The sequence below is a fragment of the Schistocerca serialis genome, chromosome 9 (assembly GCF_023864345.2).
Source record: "Schistocerca serialis cubense isolate TAMUIC-IGC-003099 chromosome 9, iqSchSeri2.2, whole genome shotgun sequence".
In the NCBI taxonomy this organism is placed as follows: domain Eukaryota; kingdom Metazoa; phylum Arthropoda; class Insecta; order Orthoptera; family Acrididae; genus Schistocerca; species Schistocerca serialis.
This window is the reverse complement of record NC_064646.1, coordinates 16,430,326-16,452,270: the sequence shown is the minus strand read 5'-3', so window position 1 is coordinate 16,452,270 and position 21,945 is coordinate 16,430,326. Positions and strand designations below refer to the sequence as shown.

The 21,945-nt window shown below is 43.5% G+C and overlaps 2 protein-coding genes across 2 annotated transcripts in view; both read left to right on the top strand.

The window, feature by feature from the left end:
* Positions 1-21,945, top strand: part of LOC126419878 (translation initiation factor IF-2-like) — a 128,271-nt gene that overhangs the window by 37,758 nt on the left and 68,568 nt on the right. The window lies entirely within an intron of this gene.
* LOC126419877 (uncharacterized) lies at positions 2,563-8,654 on the top strand. Its single transcript, XM_050087127.1, has one exon. The coding sequence runs from the start codon at positions 2,575-2,577 to the stop codon at positions 3,796-3,798; it is 1,224 nt and encodes a 407-aa protein (XP_049943084.1). The 5' UTR covers positions 2,563-2,574; the 3' UTR covers positions 3,799-8,654.

Here is a 21,945-nt window from a genome sequence, read left to right as displayed (position 1 = left end):
AATGCTCTTGTTTATCGATTAAACTGCGTGAATGCTGTTGACACACATTTTCGCCGGATTTCTCGAATGAGTACCGGAGGAAAGTGAATGGCACAACAGATTTTTTTCTGTCGGAGTTCACTGGGGCTGCTCTTCGAGATGACGTTAAACAACGACAAATTTTGTTTCTGTCGCTGACCATATACATCCAGTAACACACCAGGGTATCGGTCGACACGGAAGATCTTTAACACTAAAGGTGAGTTGTGGTTGACGTTTGCAGTAAATTTAACATCTAACTTTCATGCAGAACTAACAGGAATTCGGAGAACTGTCTCTTACTTCTTATTTTCTATATTTTGGGGTTTTCCTTATGAAATACATCGATTTGCATCACCATTCATGCATCAGGGAGTAGCTGATAATGACTGTCTTTAACGAAATAAACTTCCAAATACTTATCGAGTAAGAATCTTTCATATTACGAAGGTAGATCTTTGTTGATGATCCTACACGAAAAAGGTTACACGGATTTCGCCATAGTGCCTCAGGTGATCGACCCAATTCGTTTACAACTTTAGTATTCACTAGATACAGAGTACAACACAAACAAAGTTAGAGGTAAAATTAAGCGGTACTCTTACCTGCTTAGCCAACGAACCAAGAGCGTAGTTTTCTTGCATCTGTTCTGCAACATCATACAAGATAGAATTTGCAACAAAGCCCAGTTTCTAAATTGATACCTTATATGGGATATTGCACTTTATTGCCATAGCGATACCATTTCAAGCGAATATACATAAACTGGAAAGTCACCCAGTGTATAGACCACATGTTTTCAGTCAGACGAGCGTTCGCCGAGATCTCATTGTAAACGCATGACAAAACCGTAACATTTATTGCAGTCGAGTTAGTGTAGGTGATGAATTGATCGCGCGTACAGTAGATGCTTTTATTCACCGAAGCTACTTACTGCACCCATTAGTGCCTGTCACCATTCAAGATATGCGTAATTCAGACAATAAACACGTTATCGGTAAAAATCTGTTCTAGTTAAAGACCTGTTCTACTTCGTAACTTATGAAAGAAATGCACTTGATGAGTCTTCATTTACCGTGAAACTTCGACTACTTCAAAAATGGTTCAAATGGCTCTGAGCACTATGGGACTCAACTGCTGAGGTCATAAGTCCCCTAGAACTTAGAACTACTTAAACCTAACTAACCTAAGGACAACACACACATCCATGCCCGAGGCAGGATTCGAACCTGCGACCGTAGCGATCGCGCGGTTCCAGACTGTAGCGCCAGAACCGCTCGGCCACCAGCGGCCGGCTTCGACTAGTTAAAAAGGATTGTTCGTTGCGTCTTTGAAGTAAGGAACCCTTGCTGTCGATCGTTACCATAAAAATTCACATACGTCAATTAATTTTTGTTTTTGTTGGTTCAAAGTGTTTCGAATTTTCCACAAATTATTTCATTTAGATTCGAATCCATATGATGCCGTTGTGCACAGCAAAAGTTGAAATAGTGATCTGTTGCTATAAAACGATGGATTTTGCGATCGATTACTGTTCTTTCCTCAGTTATTTGTCCAGTAACACATGTTCGAGCAGTGAAGAATTCAAAGCATTGGATTAAAAGATTGGGAAGTCAACCATAACGAAATAAAAATCACTAATTTGTTTCATCTGCCGACGTGAATGTGATATTTTCTAGGTGCTCAAACCTACTGAGCAAACACATCTCTTCCTCGATACCTTATGCGTTAGACGTAGTAATTCTTTAAAACGCGAAACAAAGATTACGTGTTTGACAGACAGATGATGTATCGGCCTACAACAGTCCTCCACTCTTCAGATTTTGGTCTGTTTTATGTTGTCCAATAAGGTCGTAGATCTTTTTTAATTCTTCTAACTCTACTTGTATCACTGTCAAGTTCTGTATCTCAAAACATTCTCATTTGCCCTCTAGAAAAATCTTCGTTACTTTCACGACTTTGAACTCTCGCGTCAGAAGCAACCCTCAGAAATTTATATTTGAGTTCCAGCCATTCAGAAGTACTGCGGAAGAGGAAGAGCCCTCGTTTGGCACCAGACATAACACGCACTGTTTGAATTTGTGCACGTTGTTTCCTTTTCTGTCAATCCTTAGGGTTTACCTGAAAGAAAAATTCGTTAAGTCATAATCATAAGATCTTGCACTGTTTGAATTTGTGTATTTTGTTTCATTTTCTGCCAACCCTTAGGGTTTGCACGAAACAAAAACTCGTTAAGTCGTAATCAAAAGGTTTTGCTAAATATAATCGATAAATTTACTTTCTTGAGTATGAAAGATTCTTACTGAATGTGTAGGACACATCATGACTCGATTCACAGGAAAATGAATTCTGTATCTTATAATCAATTCTGTGTTGAATTATTTATAATCACTTTTAAGCTGACATTTGTAGTTAAAGTCTGTTGGTTTTGATTTCTATCTACCTTATCGCTTCTTCTCCACTGTTCTCGTTCACATATAGCGACCAGTGAAGTGAACTGAAACTTCTATAGTAAATCAATGTTTCTCCGTTGCTTGCAGCGGAGTCGATGCGGTGATGGACCATAACGTTCAGGAGATGGCTTCCCAGCACGTCGAATCAGCGGAGAATGGTGAGCGGTATGCTGGAGGTTATCAGGAGGTCACAACACTCCATCCTTTGGAGGGCGACGGCGAAAATCTGGTGGTGGATCACCGATCCGGAAGACAGCTGCCGCCCGACAGAACTGGACAGAACCCGATCCTCAGTTACCTGCTGCAGAGGGCGAACACCAACAGTACTGGTTATTCAAGTGGCTCTAGAGGGGGTGTGCGGCGAAGGATAACGCACCAGGAGACTATAGTTGACCCAAGGCAGCCATTCCCCGTGGCAGTGAGCGGTGTTCCACAGGGGCAGATAGTCGGCCCACAAATTTCTGGAGTTCCGAGTACAGGGCAGAATAATTTCGGCACCAACATGCAGGTGGTTCCTCCACAGAGCTACCCTGCCACTGGTTCTCCTGTTCAAAGCCCGAGTAGCCAGAATTTCATCGCACAAAGCGGACAAACGTATCCTGTCACCAGTCAACCGTCTGGCAGCGTACGCAACGATGGGAAAGTGCCTGACGTTAACCTATTTACCACCATGAATTTCTACCCGTCGATCGTTGCAGGGCAGCCGTATCCGTACGCATCAGCCGTAGACAGCAACAGACTCGAAAGTGGCGTGCAGGGACGCATCAGTTGGCCGTTTTCCGATTACTTCCCCATTGTTATTAAAGATCCGATCAACCATTTTTACAACGCCTTCACCACCATGGTCGAGTACGGACCAGAGTCGGACGTCTGCGGAGGAGACTTTGGGGACGAACGGGACGAGAGCAAGAAGAACGGCAAGGGCAGACACCGAGGGAGGACCGGTCGCGCAGATGCCACCAGTTTCACTGGCGAGGAAGAAGGGTCTGGCTCGCAGGGTAGCAGCGCGGAGGTCCCGAAGCCAGTGGAGCTGTCCACTGTACAGTACGGACCCGTGGTGGCCAGGCTTTTAGTGCAGAAGGGAGGTGTGGCCATTGCCGGGCCAGGAGGCTCTGCAGACAGCGGGATTGGAGGGACATCCGTGGTAGGACCCGGAGGGATCGTCTATGCCAGGCCCAACGGACTCGCAATCTTGGGTCCTGGAGCCAAAGTGATCAGCCTGCCCGTGGGGTCCTCGGAACCCAGAAGTGCCAGGGATCCCCTGCCTGCCGGAGCAAGAATACTCGCCGTCGGCCCAACTGTGTATTTCCATTCAGCCACTCTCTAGTAATCTACACTGGTATATCAATCCCTGTACATAAACATTCACAACTGTGCCTTCAACAAGAGAATGTTATTTATTAAGAGCAACTATTTTAATAAATGCCAGTCACTATGCTATAATTGCACTTGACGTAACATTTGTTGTTGTTGTTGTTGTCTTCAGTCCTGAGACTGGTTTGATGCAGCTCTCCATGCTATTCTATCCTGTGCAAGCTTCTTCATCTCCCAGTACTTACTGCAACATACATCCTTCTGAATCTGCTTAGTGTATTCATCTCTTGGTCTCCCTTTACGATTTTTACCCTCCGCGCTGCCCTCCAGTGTTAAATTTGTGATCCCTTGATGCCTCAGAACATGTCCTACCAACCGGTCCCTTCTTCTTGTCAAGTTGTGCCATAATCTTTTCTTCTCCACATTTCTATTCAATACCTCCTCATTAGTTATGTGATCTACCCATCTAATCTTCAATATTCTTCTGTAGCACCACATTTCGAAAGCTTCTATTCTCTTCTTGTCAAACTATTTGTCGTCCATGTTTCACTTCCATACATGGCTACACTCCATACAAATACTTTCAGAAACGACTTCCTGACACTTAAATCTATACTCGAAGTTAACAAATTTCTCTTCTTCAGAAACGCTTTCCTTTCCATTGCCAGTCTACATTTTATATCCTCTCTACTTCGACCACCATCAGTTACTTTGCTCCCCAAATAGCAAAACTCCTTTAGTACTTTAAGTGTCTCATTTCCTAATCTAATTCCCTCAGCATCACTCGACTTAATTCGACTACATTCCATTGTCCTCGTTTTGCTTTTGTTGATGTTCATCTTATATTTGTTACACACTCATAAAAACACGGAATTTCGTCTTAAGTATACTCAGCAGAACATTACATATCAGCCAAAGCTAAAAGTTTAAATAGTCTCAAAAAGTGTGCTTAAGAGAGCGAGGTTTTTACACTTTCATCTGGAAGCTCCTTTATAACAACTCATTTTGTACCTGCTTCCCAGTTACTTCACTCCTAGGGGTGTTAGGTGTGTCTTACTCCATACCTATATTTTTCGTTATAGTAAAAGCAAGAGCAAAGAAATATGTCTTCGATTATTTTGAATGTCATCACTTGACTTTTCATTCCTAGCGATGCTAGGGGTGCCTTTCGTATATAGTGCACGGGTTTCGTTCGAATATGTATAATAATTAAAATTAAATTTGAAACTTCATACCTGAAAGTTTAAATTTTGTCCGTTAATACCAAATCTAAACTTTCAAGTCATTAAGCTGTTCTTTGGCATTGTCTGTTAACTAGTGCCAACTCAGTAAACCACTAGTGAACTCTGCACCTGCCTGGAGTCACACCCTGCTTCTTCGGTAAGGCCACACTTCTTTGCCATCTAAATCTTCCCACTGTAACTCGAAACTATCCAATGAGCCCACAGTCTTTGATGTAATCCAAACTCGGACACTGTCATAGCTCGATCATAAATCTACATGAAGCTACGAACCCTCCTCATCTTATAGAAAAAATGGCTCACGAGGTTGAGTGGTTACTTTGCAGTAGAAACATATGGATTGGTGACTCACAATTTTTATGTATTGTCAGTGTTGCTAGACGTCTGAGATGATGAGAACTTATGTGTACCATCACTAGGCGTACATGAGAGAGCCACAGAGATTATTCGTGTCACTTCGTTGAAGTGTATGTTGGTGTTCTTAGCATCTCTGTTGCGTATCCAGACGGCAGCCCAGTATTCCCTAATATTTTAGCCTAAGTGATGTTCTCAGGGTCTTAACAATACTGCGTCGAATCGTCCCTGTCACTGTTTAATATTTTCTTTCTCATTTTCGACTTGCGCCTTCCACATGGTGTCTCTACTAGGGTGTGCACTTTAATTTAACCCTCAGATAATATGACTGAAATATGAGCGATTGGTTCGCTCTTGACAGTTCTGTCCATTTCCCCGTTACTCATGTGCGTCACTGAGTACAGAGTAAAATTCACTGTTAGGTTCGATTCTTTTTAATGGTTCTATGGAGTTAATAAGACGCATTTCAGTGTCGTCAGATGTCGTTGTCTGTGCCGCTATGGCCAGATAATCAGCTTACGTATATGCCCGAAACTGAGTTCTGGCGTACCGTGCTTGAAATACACATGTTTGAAGAACTCGTGGGACAATAGTGATCCCTGCTGCAGGTCCTTCATCAACGTGTTTTCTGCTCTACCTGTCGTGCCAACGTACAACAAATTTCCATTTCCTTTAACATCTTTGCCATGTGCATGAGGTTTTCTTCCCAATACCAACCAACTCATCGCTGCTGCGGGTATCAACAGACATAGCTATTGGTACTTATAACTGTGGATTCAGTTCAGACTGCCTCCTGGCGCTTGTTCACTGCCCTGATAACTTTATTGGCCTCCAATTCTTTTTTACTTTTACGTCAAAATAGTTTCTTTAGTTTTCACAACTGAAGAACATTGACGAATATTCCGAAGTCTCTTTATCGTATCATCTTTAAGATAGTTACTGATGCGTTTAATTGTATCTCCAAAATTCATGTTTTGTGTTTCAAACACACACCTAATGCCTCAGATGCTTTTGTTGGTCAGGTAGACGACGACTTTCCGTTATGTTTCTACCTGTGGAACTGAGTGAAAGAATTGCTTGCTTGAAGTTATCGTAAATGAGTGAACAACATTTCAGGAAACCGGGGATTTCGCTCTCTGCATTCCCCTCTTTTGAATTTTAAGGCCCAATAAATGTTTCTTCAAAATTTTGTCGTTGTTCAGAAAAAAAGAAATCATAGAAATTCTCTCTTAACATCGGAAAACGAAGACAATTACTTTGGTGATGGATGTAGCGTATTCCTAGCGACATTGGTACTTGTCCACCAATCTTTCTCATTCCTGCATCACCTATAAACATCATCTTGGGACTAATTCTTCTGTAACATACTATGTCGGCACTGCCGCAGGGAGAGTTGATTTGGAAGAAGGGTTGGATTTAGTAATAGCTTCTTCACCCATCGCTCTCTATCACTCCCTCGTCAGTTGCACATAATCCTTATATCCCAAAAATAAAGCCAAAACTGGTACTCACATAAAGTGCACCGTAAATCAATCAGAAGTGTCTCTTAGTTGATGAAATTCACAGTTAAAGTATATGGAAGAAACATCATCGTCAAAGGTCTCTTCTTCCTTTCATTGTTTGCTCAGCTGTTGAGCAGGTTGCACTAGGAATGATTCTCTTTCACGTTCTACATCTATATCTACATGTATATTCCGCAATCCACCATACGGTGCGTGGCGGAGGGTACCTCGTACCATAATTAGCATCTTCTCTCCCTGTTCCACTCCCAAACAGAACGAGGGAAAAATTACTGCCTATATGCCTCTCTACGAGCCCTAATCTCTCTTATCTTATCTTTGTAGTCTTTCCGCGAAATGTAAGTTGGCCGCAGTAAAATTGTACTGCAGTCAGCCTCAAATGCTGGTTCCCTAAATTTCCTCAGTAGCGATTCACGAATAGAACGCCTCCTTTCCTCTAGAGACTCCCACCCGAGTTCCTGAAGCATTTCCGTAACACTCGCGTGATGATCAAACCTACCAGTAACAAATCTAGCAGCCCGCCTCTGAACTGCTTCTATGTCCTCCCTCAATCCGACCTGATAGGGATCCCAAACGCTCGAGCAGTACTCAAGAATAGGTCGTATTCGTGTTTTATAAGCGGTCTCCTTTGCAGATGAACCACATCTTCCCCGAATTCTAGCAATGAACTGAAGACGACTATCCGCCTTCCCCACAACTGCCATTACATGCTTGTACCACCTCATATCGCTCTGCAATGTTACGCCCAAATATTTAATCGACGTGACTGTGTCAAGCACTACACTACTAATGGAATATTCAAACATTACAGGATTCTTTTTCCTATTCATCTGCATTAATTTACATTTATCTATATTTAGAAGTAGCTGCCATTCTTTAAACCAATCACAAATCCTGTCCAAGTCATCTTGTATCCTCCTACAGTCACTCAACGACGACACCTTCCCGTACACCACAGCATCATCAGCAAACAGCCGCACATTGCGATCCACCCTATCCAAAAGATCATTTATGTAGATAGAAAACAACCTACCACACTTCCCTGGGGCACTCCAGATGATACCCTCACCACCGATGAACACTCACCATCGAGAACAACGTAGTGGGTTCTATTACTTAAGAGGTCTTCGAGCCACTCACATACTTGAGAACCAATCCCATATGCTCGTACCTTAGTTAGGAGTCTGCAGTGGGGCACCGAGTCAAACGCTTTCCGGACGTCAAGGAATATGACATCCGTCTGATACCCTTCATCCATGGTTCACAAGATGTCATGTGAAAAAAGGGCGAGTTGCGTTAATATCAACGTGAAAAACCAATGCAAGTGCTGGGCAAAACTAGAGTGCAAAACGCAGTTTAGTACAGCAGATAGCCTATCTCTACTGTTTTTCGAATTTTTTTAGTGATAGCAAGAATATAATGGCCAGGATGAATCTTTCATATTGCAGTGGGGTATAGACTGGGGGTAATACTCAGCGTCTTTCCTTAAGCGGGCAATGCTCTCTGTGACAGGCCCAATTCTGTCACTACTCCCTCCCCAACATATCTCAGGATATTTCAAACGTAATAAATCTGAGAAGTACTTCATAATGCTAGACTCAGATTGTAAAATACTATACAAGTGCGAAAAATGAAGTGTATCTATCTTCTAAAATACTGTAAAATACTCTATTTGTACGACTATTGATTTTAATTTTGTAAATATAACTTAATTGTATTTATTTAATAGCATAGCTTTATTATATAAAATTTGCTTCAGGAATAAAGAATTGTCTATTCCTTGTACATTGTGGCCTTTTTTTTTGTGACTTGCATTCCTCGTCCTCACATCTGCTACAATAACCAGCATGAGTTCGTAAAAGGAAAGACTAGCGCATGTCAAGCATGTTGCATCCGTAGTGGTAGTCTAACTCCATGTGGCAAGGGTAGAGTTGTTCAGTCCCTCTGGCGCGCTGACGCAGTGAAGGGAACACGTGTGCCTGTTGTTCCCCAGGTCGCAGCCACCGCCGTGGGGCTTCCTCCACGCACCACAGCAGTTCAGAGCTCAACAGCCGGTGGCGATCCCAACTGTCATCCACCGAATACCGTCCGTCTACCAGCCGCAGCTCGCGCTGCAACCAACGAGAGCTGCACAGAGTTTCCAATGGAATCCCCCCAGAGACGAAGGATACACCAACCTGTACACCATCGTCAACGGGGAGTTAGTCACTCCCGTCAGACACCCAGTGTATCACGTACCTCTCACTACCTCCAGGTTACCGATTAACAGGTCTCCATTTTCCCATTTTCCATCTACGATCTATAGCCAGCATGAGAACGATGGTCCCTTGAAGCAGTTAAGTGAATCCTCCGCAATTCAGAAAAGTTCAGCAAACTGGGGCTCCGTTCAGAGTGAAGTGCCACTCGCATCTGGAGGGATATTTACTCCATTTAATGAAGCAAGGTACGATTACACAAAAGCCCAAAGCCCACCGCACCGTGTGGGCAATTTTGGTGTTCTGGGGAAACATGGGTTTGGCAACATATTCCAAAAGTCCAAACCGTTAGAGGCTATAGTAAGGAATTCAGATGTACCGACAAATTCAGATTACGTGGCGTCAGGAGGACCCAGCCCTTCCAAAGGAAGTGATGCAGAACGAAACTTGAACGAAAAAAGTTTCACTAATCAAAGCTCTGAGATTGAAGTGAAGTTGGAGAAAACGTCCAATAAATCTGATACATCAACAGACGTTAGTCATCCAATGGATCAGGGACTAGTACCACAAACAGAGAAATTGCCTGATGACAGCAAAGAAGTCACAAACCAGAAACAGCCAGCTCTTTTGGGACCCGCCCTGTCAAAGCTACGTGAGATCCTCGACCGACGGCCAGAGTGGAATGACTCGCAAGACCTCATGGACTGGCGCAAGAACCACACCGATCCGAACAGACCGCCTGGCACGACGACGCTGATTCTGAAGCCGGAGGCGGAGGCTGTGGCTGGCTGCAATGGTACCGCCATAGCGAACCCCATCTCACACGCCGTGGTGCCCATCGGCCAACCGGTGGACGTCCACTTCGAACCCAGGGCCGTGGCGGTGGCTGGTCCCGGCGGAAAAGCCAAGGCGCATTCAGACCTGGTCGTGTCCTTTGTAGCAGCAGCTGTGAGTGAGGAATCCGACGAAGACGTCACCACGTCCTCACCGAACTGATGTTTCGACGACGACGAAATGTGCGTGATTCCTTCCGTCCTTAGGAGAAGCTATGTACAAATGACGTTATCATTAGAGCCTACATCTGAAAGGTCCGAAAACACTTCCAGCTCTCTCCAGCTGCGAGTTTACGGCATGACACAGGATGTATAGCAAGAGTTCTCGTGAACACATGCCAGTGTTTAGTGAAGGACAGTGAAGATCTACAGACATCCAACTCATAATTACTCATGATCAAAGGAGAAACATTTCTTTATAACAATATGGTCGGCATTCCTCAGAGTTCGTGGTTCTTCTGCTCTGTATAGCATTTTTATCACCGGTGTACTCAGATGCTGCTAAGCATGATTGTAGACATGCCTGCTCCTTGGACTCCAGTCAGGTTGTGAGGTTTGCTGGCAACAAGCCTCTGTTTACGTCCTAGATCCATTTCCATTTTCGACCAAGCTCTCTCTTGCTCTGTTGACTTAGATCAAAAGAAAAGTGTCTCGAAACTTAATTGTCTGGATACCTAATCAGTCGAGATTCAAATAAGAATGCTAGAAAACCCAGTAATCAATTCATTAAGACAGCGTGTGATTAACTGCCGTTGTCCAGTTACTTACTCGTTCTAGTATTACATTAAAAAGCAAAAGGAAAGGAATATGTCTTCGATTACTTTGAATGTCATCAGTTGACTTTCCATTCCTAGCGATTTGAATGTCATCAGTTGACTTTCCATTCCTAGCGATTCTAGGGTTGCCTTTCTTATATAGTGCCCAAATGTGTTGTAAAACTGATTGCAGTTTCTCTAAGCTTTCGAGGGTTATGCTTACACTTTTTTTTCCTTCCAGCGCAAGGAGTGTGCTAAGCCCACAATATTTTTTGCATCAGTAAGTCGTATGTGTAGCAAAGTTGATAAAAATAACTCCAAGCGTTTCGATTTCATGAGCTACATGTCACTCTGTACAATCACCAACATCCCTACTGATTAAATGTCATCAGCACTGTCACCAATCAGCTTATAAACTCCAAACACAATGCACTTGGCACTAATACAGTTCGTTTTCTACTATTTTTTGTTGTCACTGCTTCAGCCCTTATCCTACCATAAACGACCCCTACCTGAACAAAATATTTTTCACACAGTAAGTCATATCAATAACTAATTTGATTTAAACTGCTCCTAATATTCCAGAGTTATCCACACTGTCACCAGCGTCCTATCCCCAAAAATAAGACAACTGTGCTCTGGAGCTCATAAGTGTACCAAGACGGCTGGATATGATAGAAGCACTCTAGAGCTATATTCGAAAGTAGAATGGATTTAAGGTGTAAATAATGGCGTTGTTGTGGTCTTGAGAAAAGAGTGTCTCACATCCTGATTGGCGTATAGGAAGCAAGCGTGTTTAAGACCATTTACTGACGGCAGTTGGGACAGCCGCCAAAAAGATGTGAAATAAAATCGGAAAAAATCCTGTGTCCACACAGATGGCTATCTGGAAATTTTTCTCCCGCCTACCGGAAAAGACAGAAAGCTCAGGTCTCTTTCATTTCTGTTTTCTCAGATGTATGGCATTCCTTCCATTCTGTTCTCTCAGATATATGCCATGTATCTGTGTTATTACACATGTGTGGGAATTGGTCAATATCTGGATAAGCAAATGTCATTGCGTAATGTAAACTGAGGACTGCAAGAAGTAGCAACAATAAATAGAACAAACAGTTTTAGCTGTTATTTTATCCGTGTCAGATGAAAGCGAGATCATTTGGTTCGTTTTATCGAGCGGCTTAATATGCTAGCAAAGACTACACGTTCACTAACGTTGTGATAATTATCTCAGACTCTGTAATATAATGAGAGACAATTCTACTCAAATGTCGATGACCTAATAGTGCTAGAGGGAAGACAATTGCTCAATATTGTATCGATGAAGGCTATATATCTAAAAGTATTTTATAAAAGAGTTCCTATCTACTGTGAATAGTGTGCAATATCTTTAATTAGCTACGCAATTTATGTAGGTCAATCTAATTTTAGTTTTTCGTTTTAAAGTATCGACAGCAGTCCACCTTACGTGGACAGAAAGAAGTCTACATTAGCATTTGCAAAAACGTTCTTGCCCCCAAGGATGCGATTTATTTTTCTTTTGGCAGATCAAAATTATATACTTTTATTTACTTTTATTATACTTTTTACCATCTACAATATAATGTAAAAAATTGACATTTTTTTATATTTCATTCACATGGTTTCTTTTTTATACTCTCAGTGTCTTCTGATTTACAAAGTTTTATAACCGTTGACTTTATACGAATAAACAGTGTTATCACGGCATTCTAAATTTTACTTTAGATTGTAAGCTACCAAGTCATTTACCTTAATGAGTATTAGACGCTTACTAAATAAGAGCTACCAAGCAGCTGGTATGAGAATGATACGTGCAGTTAACTCCTACTCCAGGAGATACTGAATAAGAAAAGGGCTATGCGTATGAAAAAGACAACATTGTAGAGTGTCAAAATAAAGTCTTCAATAATATGTTGACAATGGAAAAAAATTACATACCAAATTTACTCTTAACTGTACCCCTTCAGACAGACGCGGTGTAAGTTGTTCCAGAAAGAGGTGAACTGTTAAACTGAAACAGGTCAGACTGCCTAAGCCTTGAAGATTATACGAGTAAAACTTTGAAGTAATCCTTCATTCAACCATCATAAAAAGAAATATTTTTTATAGCAAGATCTCTTAGAACACTATGTATAGGGTTCTTAAAAAATCGCCCCGGTTTTGATATATCAAATTATGAACTTTATTTTTCTTAAAACGTTCACAAAATACATAGACATGTTCAACACACCTTCTCACCTGTCACATCATGTCTGGCATATGAGCAGCTCCTCTATGCAGATAGGCAAGAACCGTCCCCGAATGTCTCTATGATGGCCGAATATAAATCATTGTGCAACACTGTCTAGACTACCATTATTCAGAAATCTTATGACAACGTGACCGACACAGTGAGACGACTCTGTTCCAGTCAAGCTGATATACGTGCAACATAACAGTTAACAAATAACACTGTTTCTATTGACGCTGTATACAAGTATTTTGCAACTTGTAGCAATAGGGAGTGTCTGCTATGTAAGTAGTTTTATCAACCGCTGCCTCCGTGACTCCCCTCCTTTCGTAGAAACGCAATTGCAGCATTTTTTATATGACGCCTACCATGTGAGAGTAACACATTTGGGTGGGAGGGTAGCTTAGATCCTTTCCCAGCTCCCTCAAGCGAAATGCGAAATTTCATCTAAATAGGACTTCACCCGTGCTCGAGCTGTAGACAGGTCTCCAAAATAGCTCAAATAAGAGCAGTAGCAAATTTCGTTTATGTACACTCCTGGAAATTGAAATAAGAACACCGTGAATTCATTGTCCCAGGAAGGGGAAACTTTATTGACACATTCCTGGGGTCAGATACATCACATGATCACACTGACAGAACCACAGGCACATAGACACAGGCAACAGAGCATGCACAATGTCGGCACTAGTACAGTGTATATCCACCTTTCGCAGCAATGCAGGCTGCTATTCTCCCATGGAGACGATCGTAGAGATGCTGGATGTAGTCCTGTGGAACGGCTTGCCATGCCATTTCCACCTGGCGCCTCAGTTGGACCAGCGTTCGTGCTGGACGTGCAGACCGCGTGAGACGACGCTTCATCCAGTCCCAAACATGCTCAATGGGGGACAGATCCGGAGATCTTGCTGGCCAGGGTAGTTGACTTACACCTTCTAGAGCACGTTGGGTGGCACGGGATACATGCGGACGTGCATTGTCCTGTTGGAACAGCAAGTTCCCTTGCCGGTCTAGGAATGGTAGAACGATGGGTTCGATGACGGTTTGGATGTACCGTGCATTATTCAGTGTGCCCTCGACGATCACCAGTGGTGTACGGCCAGTGTAGGAGATCGCTCCCCACACCATGATGCCGGGTGTTGGCCCTGTGTGCCTCGGTCGTATGCAGTCCTGATTCTGGCGCTCACCTGCACGGCGCCAAACACGCATACGACCATCCTTGGCACCAAGGCAGAAGCGACTCTCATCGCTGAAGACGACACGTCTCCATTCGTCCCTCCATTCACGCCTGTCGCGACACCACTGGAGGCGGGCTGCACGATGTTGGGGCGTGAGCGGAAGACGGCCTAACGGTGTGCGGGACCGTAGCCCAGCTTCATGGAGACGGTTGCGAATGGTCCTCGCCGATACCCCAGGAGCAACAGTGTCCCTAATTTGCTGGGAAGTGGCGGTGCGGTCCCCTACGGCACTGCGTAGGATCCTACGGTCTTGGCGTGCATCCGTGCGTCGCTGCGGTCCGGTCCCAGGTCGACGGGCACGTGCACCTTCCACCGACCACTGGCGACAACATCGATGTACTGTGGAGACCTCACGCCCCACGTGATATCCAAATGATTAACTTTTCAGAGCATTCACACAAGGTTGGCGCCGGTGGCGACACCTATAACGTACTGACATGAGAAAAGTTTCCAACCGATTTCTCATACACAAACAGCAGTTGACCAGCTTTGCCTGGTGAAACGTTGTTGTGATGTCTCGTGTATGGAGGAGAAATGCGTACCATCACGTTTCCGGCTTTGATAAAGGGCGGATTGTAGCCTATCGCGATTGCGGTTTATCGTATCGCGACATTGCTGCTCTCGTTGGTCGAGATCCAATGACTGTTATCAGAATATGGAATCGGTGGGTTCAGGAGGGTAATACGGAATGCCGTGCTGGATTCCAACGACCTCGTATCACTAGCAGTCGAGATGACAGGCATCTTATCCGCATGACTGTAACGGATCGTGCAGCCACGTCTCGATCACTGAGTCAACAGATGGGGACGTTTGCAAGACAACAACCATCTGCACGAACAGTTCGACGCCGTTTGTAGCAGCGTGGACTATCAGCTCAGAGACCATGGCTGCGGTTACCCTTGAAGCTGCATCATAGCTAGGAGTGCCTGCGATGGTGTACTCAACGACGAACCTGGATGCACAAATGGCAAAATGTCATTTTTTCGGATGAATCCAGGTTCTGTTTACAGCATCATGATGGTCGTATCTGTGTTTGGTGACATCGCAGCGAACGTACATTGGAAGCGTGTATTCGTCATCGCCATATTGGCGTATCACCCCGCGTGATGGTATGGGGTGCCATTGGTTACACGTCTCGGTCACCTCTTGTTCACATTGACGGCACTTTGAGCAGAGGACGTTACATTTCAGATGTGTTACGACCCGTGGCTCTATCCTTCATTCGATCCCTGCGAAACCCTACATTTCTGGAGGATAATCGACGAGCGCATGTTGCAGGTCCTGTACAGGCCTTTCTGGATACAGAAAATGTTTGACTGCTGCCCTGGCCAGCGCATTCTCCAGATCTCCCACCAAATCAAAACGTCTGGTCAATGGTGGCCGACCAACTGGCTCGTTAAACACGCCAGTCACTACTCTTTATGAACTGTGGTATCGTGCTGAAGCTGCATGGGCAGCTGTACCTGTACACGCCATCCAAGTTGTGTTTGACTCAATACTCAGGCGTATCAAGGCCGTTATTACGGCCAGAGGTTGTTGTTCTGGGTACTGATTTCTCAGGATCTATGCACCCAAATTGCGTGAAAATGTAATCGCATGCCAGTTCTAGTGTAATATATTTGTCCAATGAATACTCGTTTATCATCTGCATTTCTTCTTGGTGTAGCAATTTTAATGGCCAGTAGTGTATTTAGGCAGTGGAAGGACCCACCAGTTTCGCTGGAGAAAGTTTGCGACACTAGTGGCGTTGATACTACCCTGTGAAAGTGGCCCACAACAGTCAGTCTTGGAGGTTGTCATCGAAAGCTTCGGATTTCATCCAAATTTGACACGGCAAGCAAACAGAGACCTTTTTATGCAAGGTAGGCCACTTTATAATGTAAATGTGGAGCTGATACGGATTGACGAAGCGGTAGGCAAATAGATCAACGAGATGGGTACGGTCACAGATCGTTATAGGTGCAGAATGAATTTTTCATCGTTTTTCTATCGTTGCTGTCGTGCTTGTGGCCATGTGGTACGAATCAGGTCTAATACACATTAATTCTCGTCATTAACGACGCCTAAGAATTTTGAATTTTCCACTCTATTTATAACTTCGTCACCACATGTTACGCTTACCAGCGGTAAAATACCCCTAAATGTGCAGCACTCTATATGTTGTGTCTTTTTTAAAACTGACGGTGAGACCATTCGGAGAAAACCAGTCAATGATATTTTCAAGAACGTTGCTTACCATTTTCTCTGTTTCTGTATGTATGCTTGGATTAATTACAATACTGTCCGCCGCTGCTAGCTGAGTTTCATTGTAGTCATTTTTGTTACTGTTTTTGTGGAAAAAAAGTTAAAAAAAGAGTGGTCAGCGCGACGGAATGTCATACCTACCGGCCCGGGTTCGATTTCCGGCTGGGTCGGATATTTTCTCTGCTCAGGGACTGGGTGTTGTGTTTTCCTTATCATCTTTATTTCATCCCCATCGACAAGCAAGTTGCCGAGGTTGCGTCAATTTGAAAGACTTGGACCATGCGAACGGTCTACCCGACGGGAGGTCCTAGCCACACGGCATTTCCATTTCCAGTTCAGTTACAATACTAGTGTGATCTACAAAAGGACTGATTTCTTAAAACTGCGTAGTAAACTCTTAAGTTTTTGAACTGACAGCTTAGTCTCTCTAAGTTTTGTATCAATTGATATTCTTTGCAAAAACGCTACTGTTGTGCGGAAACATGCGTTTGCGTTCTGCACACGGAAGACGTTTACAAGTGTTTGATGATAAATCTACAGCTACCGTCTTCTGTTATGCTCCTTCCGCAACAGGTGTCTAGTTAATACATGTCATGTCTGGCCGTTCTGACTACTACACACTTGGCATCGGGCTGGCATAAATTTCCGCTAAGGCGCAGATGTGAGTCAAACCGCCTACACTTAACGCGTGATTCACGGCGCGTGGGGCGAATGCAGGACACGACGTCTCCACTGACATGACTTACTCTCGATCAGACTAAGAGCAACATTTCGTACAGTATGAAACGGCACAACGAAAGTTTGAACAATGTAACTTGGTTTCACAGGTCTTTCGTCGGTTTTCTTGTTGATCAGTCCTCTCTTTGTTGGCTAACCGTGAGACGAAAGACGCAGATAATTTATAAAAGTTCGTATGTCGTGTGAGCGCGTTTTGGTAGGAAACTCAATTCTAAGACTCTATTATGGTGGTCATCTCATGATCAGTGATCAGTCAGTCACACTACCCTGTCTACAGTATCAGTCTGTGTATCACATTTTAATAGATAGTGTATGCATAATAACATTTATTTAATTTACGTAAGGTGGATGTTGAGTTTAAGTTTGGAGGGTTTCTTTTTGTTAACAGGGGCTTATCGTAGCCGAAACATTCATCTCCCTGTACATTCATCCCTGTACAGTCACTTAGTGGCTAAAATCAGCACTGTTGAGTTGCACGTATCCTCTTAGTTCAACAGCAAGTCTCGTTCCCGGCGGTAGCTTCGCGTTTAGTGGGCTCTTTTCTTTTTCTGGGACGAATACGAGACGTAGTCGATAATTTTTCAATAAAAGTGCCTTTGTGAATGTATAAATGGATGAAAAATTCTGTTGCAAAAAAAGAAACCCTCGCTCTTACTCTAGACCTAAACTGCACATCCACCTCACTTACAAAACACTCGTGGGCTTCTTAGCGTACGACCGCCAGACTGGCACACATTCGATGTACCGGGTGATCAAAAAGTCAGTATAAATCTGAAAACACTAAACTACCGAATAATGTAGATAGAGAGATTAAAATTGAGATACCTGCTTGGAATGACATCGGGTTTTATTAGAACAAAAAAAAAAACGTTCTCAAAATGTCCGACAAATGCGCGTCGTTCGGTGATGATCATGTGCTCAGCCGCCGCTTTCGTCATGCTTGGCCTCCCAGGTCCCCAGACCTCAGTCCGTGCGATTATTGCCTTTGTGGTTACCTGAAGTGTATCGTGATCGACCGACATCCCCAGGGATGCTGAAAGACAACATCCGACGCCAATGCCTCGCCATAACACCGGACATGCTTTTCAGTGCTGTTCGCAACATTATTCCTCGACTACAGCTATTGTTGAGGAATGATGGTGGTCATATTGAGCATTTCCTGTAAAGAACATCATCTTTGCCTTGTCTTACTTTGTCATGCTAATTATTACTATTCTAATCAGATGAAGTGCCATCTGTCGGACATTTTTTGAACTTTTATATTTTTTTGGTTCTAATAAAACCCCATGTCATTCCAAGCATGTGTGTCAATTTGTACCTCTCTATCTACATTATTCCGTAATTTATTCAGTTTTCAAATTTATACTGACTTTTTGATCATCCGATAGGTTTTGCTTGCGGGACCCATCGAGGTGTCTTTCGTAATGCCAGCGGAGCGTCTCTTTGCACTCCAAATAAACCAGTTCTATAGAGGATGCGACTACATGTGCAGAAAATACACTCTAACAATAAAAAGCTATGCACCACGACGGAGTTATGCAAATTAGTCACAAATGGATATTCGTATAGGCTTTGAGAGAAAATGTAAAACTGTAAACTATGGTGGCCGATGGAAGAACTTGTGACCCTGCAGCTCAATTTCGCCATTCAGATGGCAAGAATAGTAAACAGGGGACATGTCGATACCATGGCATGAAGTCTTTGCGAATTTCATTCCGTGTACTCAGTTGGACAGCAACTGACTGGCGCGTGGATAGTATCCCTACATGGCCTTTGAGCGAGGACGTGTAGTTGGGTTCAAAGAAACCGGTTGGAGTAACCGGTGAATCGCTCAACATTTGAGATTGGCAGAAATGGATGAACCGTCGCCGAACACAGTGTCAGGAAGGAAGCAGTCAACATAGAGAGACGACAGAACAAGAGCACTGAGCAATCGTCAGAGATGCACTCAGAGTCCCAGATTCATCAAATGGTTCAAATGGCTCTGAGCACTGTGGGACTTAAGATCTGAGGTTATCAGTCCCCTAGACTTCTTGTTGTTGTTGTTGTTGTGGTCTGCAGTCCTGAGACTGGTTTGATGCAGCTCTCCATGCTACTCTATCCTGTGCAAGCTTCTTCATCTCCCAGTACCTACTGCAGCCTACATCCTTGGTCTCCCTCTATGATTTTTACCCTCCACTCTGCCCTCCAGTACTAAATTGGTGATCCCTTGATGCCTCAGAACATGTCCTACCAACTGATCCCTTCTTCTAGTCAAGTTCTGCCACAAAATCCTCTTTTCCCCAATTCTATTTCCCCTAGAATTAGAACTACTTAAACCTAAGGACATCGCACACATCCATGCCCGAGGCAGGATTCGAACCTGCGACCGTAGCACCAGCGCGGTTCCGGACTGAAGCGCCTAGAACCGCTCGGCCACAACGGCCGGCCCGGATTCACCATTATCATCTATCCGACATCGCTTGCAGCGCCTGTCCTGGGCTCGTGACCATATTGTTTAGACCCCAGATGACAGTAAAACTGTTGCGTGATCAAATGAGTCTCGATTTAAGATGGTAAGAGCTTATGGTAGGGTTCGACAGTGACCAAAACGATCATTAATAGGCGGCTCATTCAAATAGGGCTGAGTTCACGGCCCACCTTGCGTCTACTGTATTGCCCTCTGAATGCCAACAAGCCCGTTGGCAGTGGTGTCGGACACATTCGGCCTGTAATCTCATTCACCTACCCCAGTAACTGATATTACAGGTGGAATGTGTCTTCGGTGACAACCCGGACATGGGTGGGATACCAACCTGACAGTCGCCGGGCATACGGCCCGAAACCTGGAATGATGGTATGGGGTGCCGTTTTACTTCATAGCACGGCCCCTTTGTTTGTTATCCGCAAAACCACTACAGTACAGACGTACGTCGACGATACTCTGCTCCCGGTGTTGTCGCCCTTCATCGCAAGCCATTCTAAGCTAAAAATTTCAGGAACGTTATGCCGGTACACCCGCCCATGGTCAGAATTTCTACTGCTTGTCCTCGTGCGTTGTACACCCTAGCTTGGTCAGCAACGTCTCCGGATCTCCTCGCAAACTCAGAACGATTAGAGCATTACGGCAGGTCCCTCCAACCAGCTTTGGATTTTGAGTACCCAACGTTCCAATTGGGCAGAATTTGCCACGACATCCCTCAAGAGGACATCAAACAGCTCTATCAATCAATACCAAACACAGAAGGTCGACGATATAAAGTTAGTTCGTAGTAAAAATACTTCTGTTACTGATAAATCAGAAATATGTACAGTATTTAACAATCATTTTCTGAGCATTGCTGGTGAATAAAATAAAAATTTAGTCTCTACTGGGGATCATATAACCCTCTTGGCAAATGCCTTTCCGGGATTGAGGTCTGAAGTACTTCTCAGTGATACAGACAAGGGGGAGATTGAGTCAATAATTAAATCACTAAAAACTAAGGACTCTCATGGATAGGATTTAGTGCCTAGCAGAATATTAAAGTATTGCACTGCACATCTTAGCCCTGTACTTAGCTACACTTGTAACTTTTCCTTTAAGGACAGTCAGTTTCCTGAACGATTAAAGTACTCAGTAGTAAAGAAGCTTTATAAAAAGGGAGAAAGGGATAATGTAGAAAATTTTAGATTTATTTCTATGCCACCAGTGTTTGCTAAAGTTATTTACAAGTTTGTTCAAATGGTTCAAATGGCTCTGAGCACTATGGGACTTAACTACTGTGGTCATCAGTCCCCTAGAACTTAGAACTACTTAAACCTAACTAACCTAAGGACATCACACATATCCATGCCCGAGGCAGGATTCGAACCCGCGACCATAGCAGTCACGCGGTTCCGGACTGCGCGCCTAGAAACGCTAGACTACCGCGGCCGGCAACAAGTTTGTGTACATAAGGTTAATTGACCATTTTATATCACAAGATTCGCTACCAAATGTACAGTTCGGCTTTAGAAGCCGTTTAACAACTGAAAATGCAATATTCTCTTTTCTCTGTGAGGTACTGGATGGGTTAAACAAAAGGTTTACAACGCTAGGTATTTTTTTTATTTATTAAGACGTTTGATTGTGTTCGTGTTGACCACAAAATATTGCTCCAGACACTGGACCCTTACGGAATACGGGGAGTAGCTCACAATTAGTTCACCTCTTACTTCAGTAACAGCCAACAAAAGATCATTATTGACAGTGTTCAGAATGGCTGTGATGTGGGGTCTGAGTGGGGTACAGTCAAGTAGGGGTGCCACAAGGATCAGTGTTTGGGCCACTCCTGTACCTTATTGATATAAATGATATGCCCTCTAGTATTACAGGTAACTCTAAAATATTTCTGTTTGCTGATGACACTTGCTTGGTAGCAAAGGATGTTGTGTGCAACACTGGCTCAGTTTCAAATAGAGCAGTCCATGCCATAAGTTTATGGCTTGTAGAAAATAAACTAATGATAAATCACTGTAAGACTCAGTTTTTACAGTTTCTAACACACAATTCAACAAAACCTGAAGTTTCGCGGAATGGGCATATGGCTAGTTAAACTGAATAGTTCAAATTTCTACGTGTTCTGATAGATAGTAAACTGTCGTCGAAAACCCACGTTCAAGATCTTGTTCAGAGACTTAATGCTGCCATTTTTACTATTCGAATGGTCTCTGAAGTGAATGATCGTTCGGCACGAAAATTAGTCTACTTTGCTTATTTTGATTCACTTATGTCATATGGTATTATAGTTTGGGGTAATTCTGCCCATTCTAAAAGGATATTTTTGTCTCAGA

Excerpts from the sequence above, each read along its gene's own strand:
- LOC126419877 (XM_050087127.1), top strand. The coding sequence starts at position 2,575 with ATGGACCATAACGTTCAGGAGATGGCTTCCCAGCACGTCGAATCAGCG.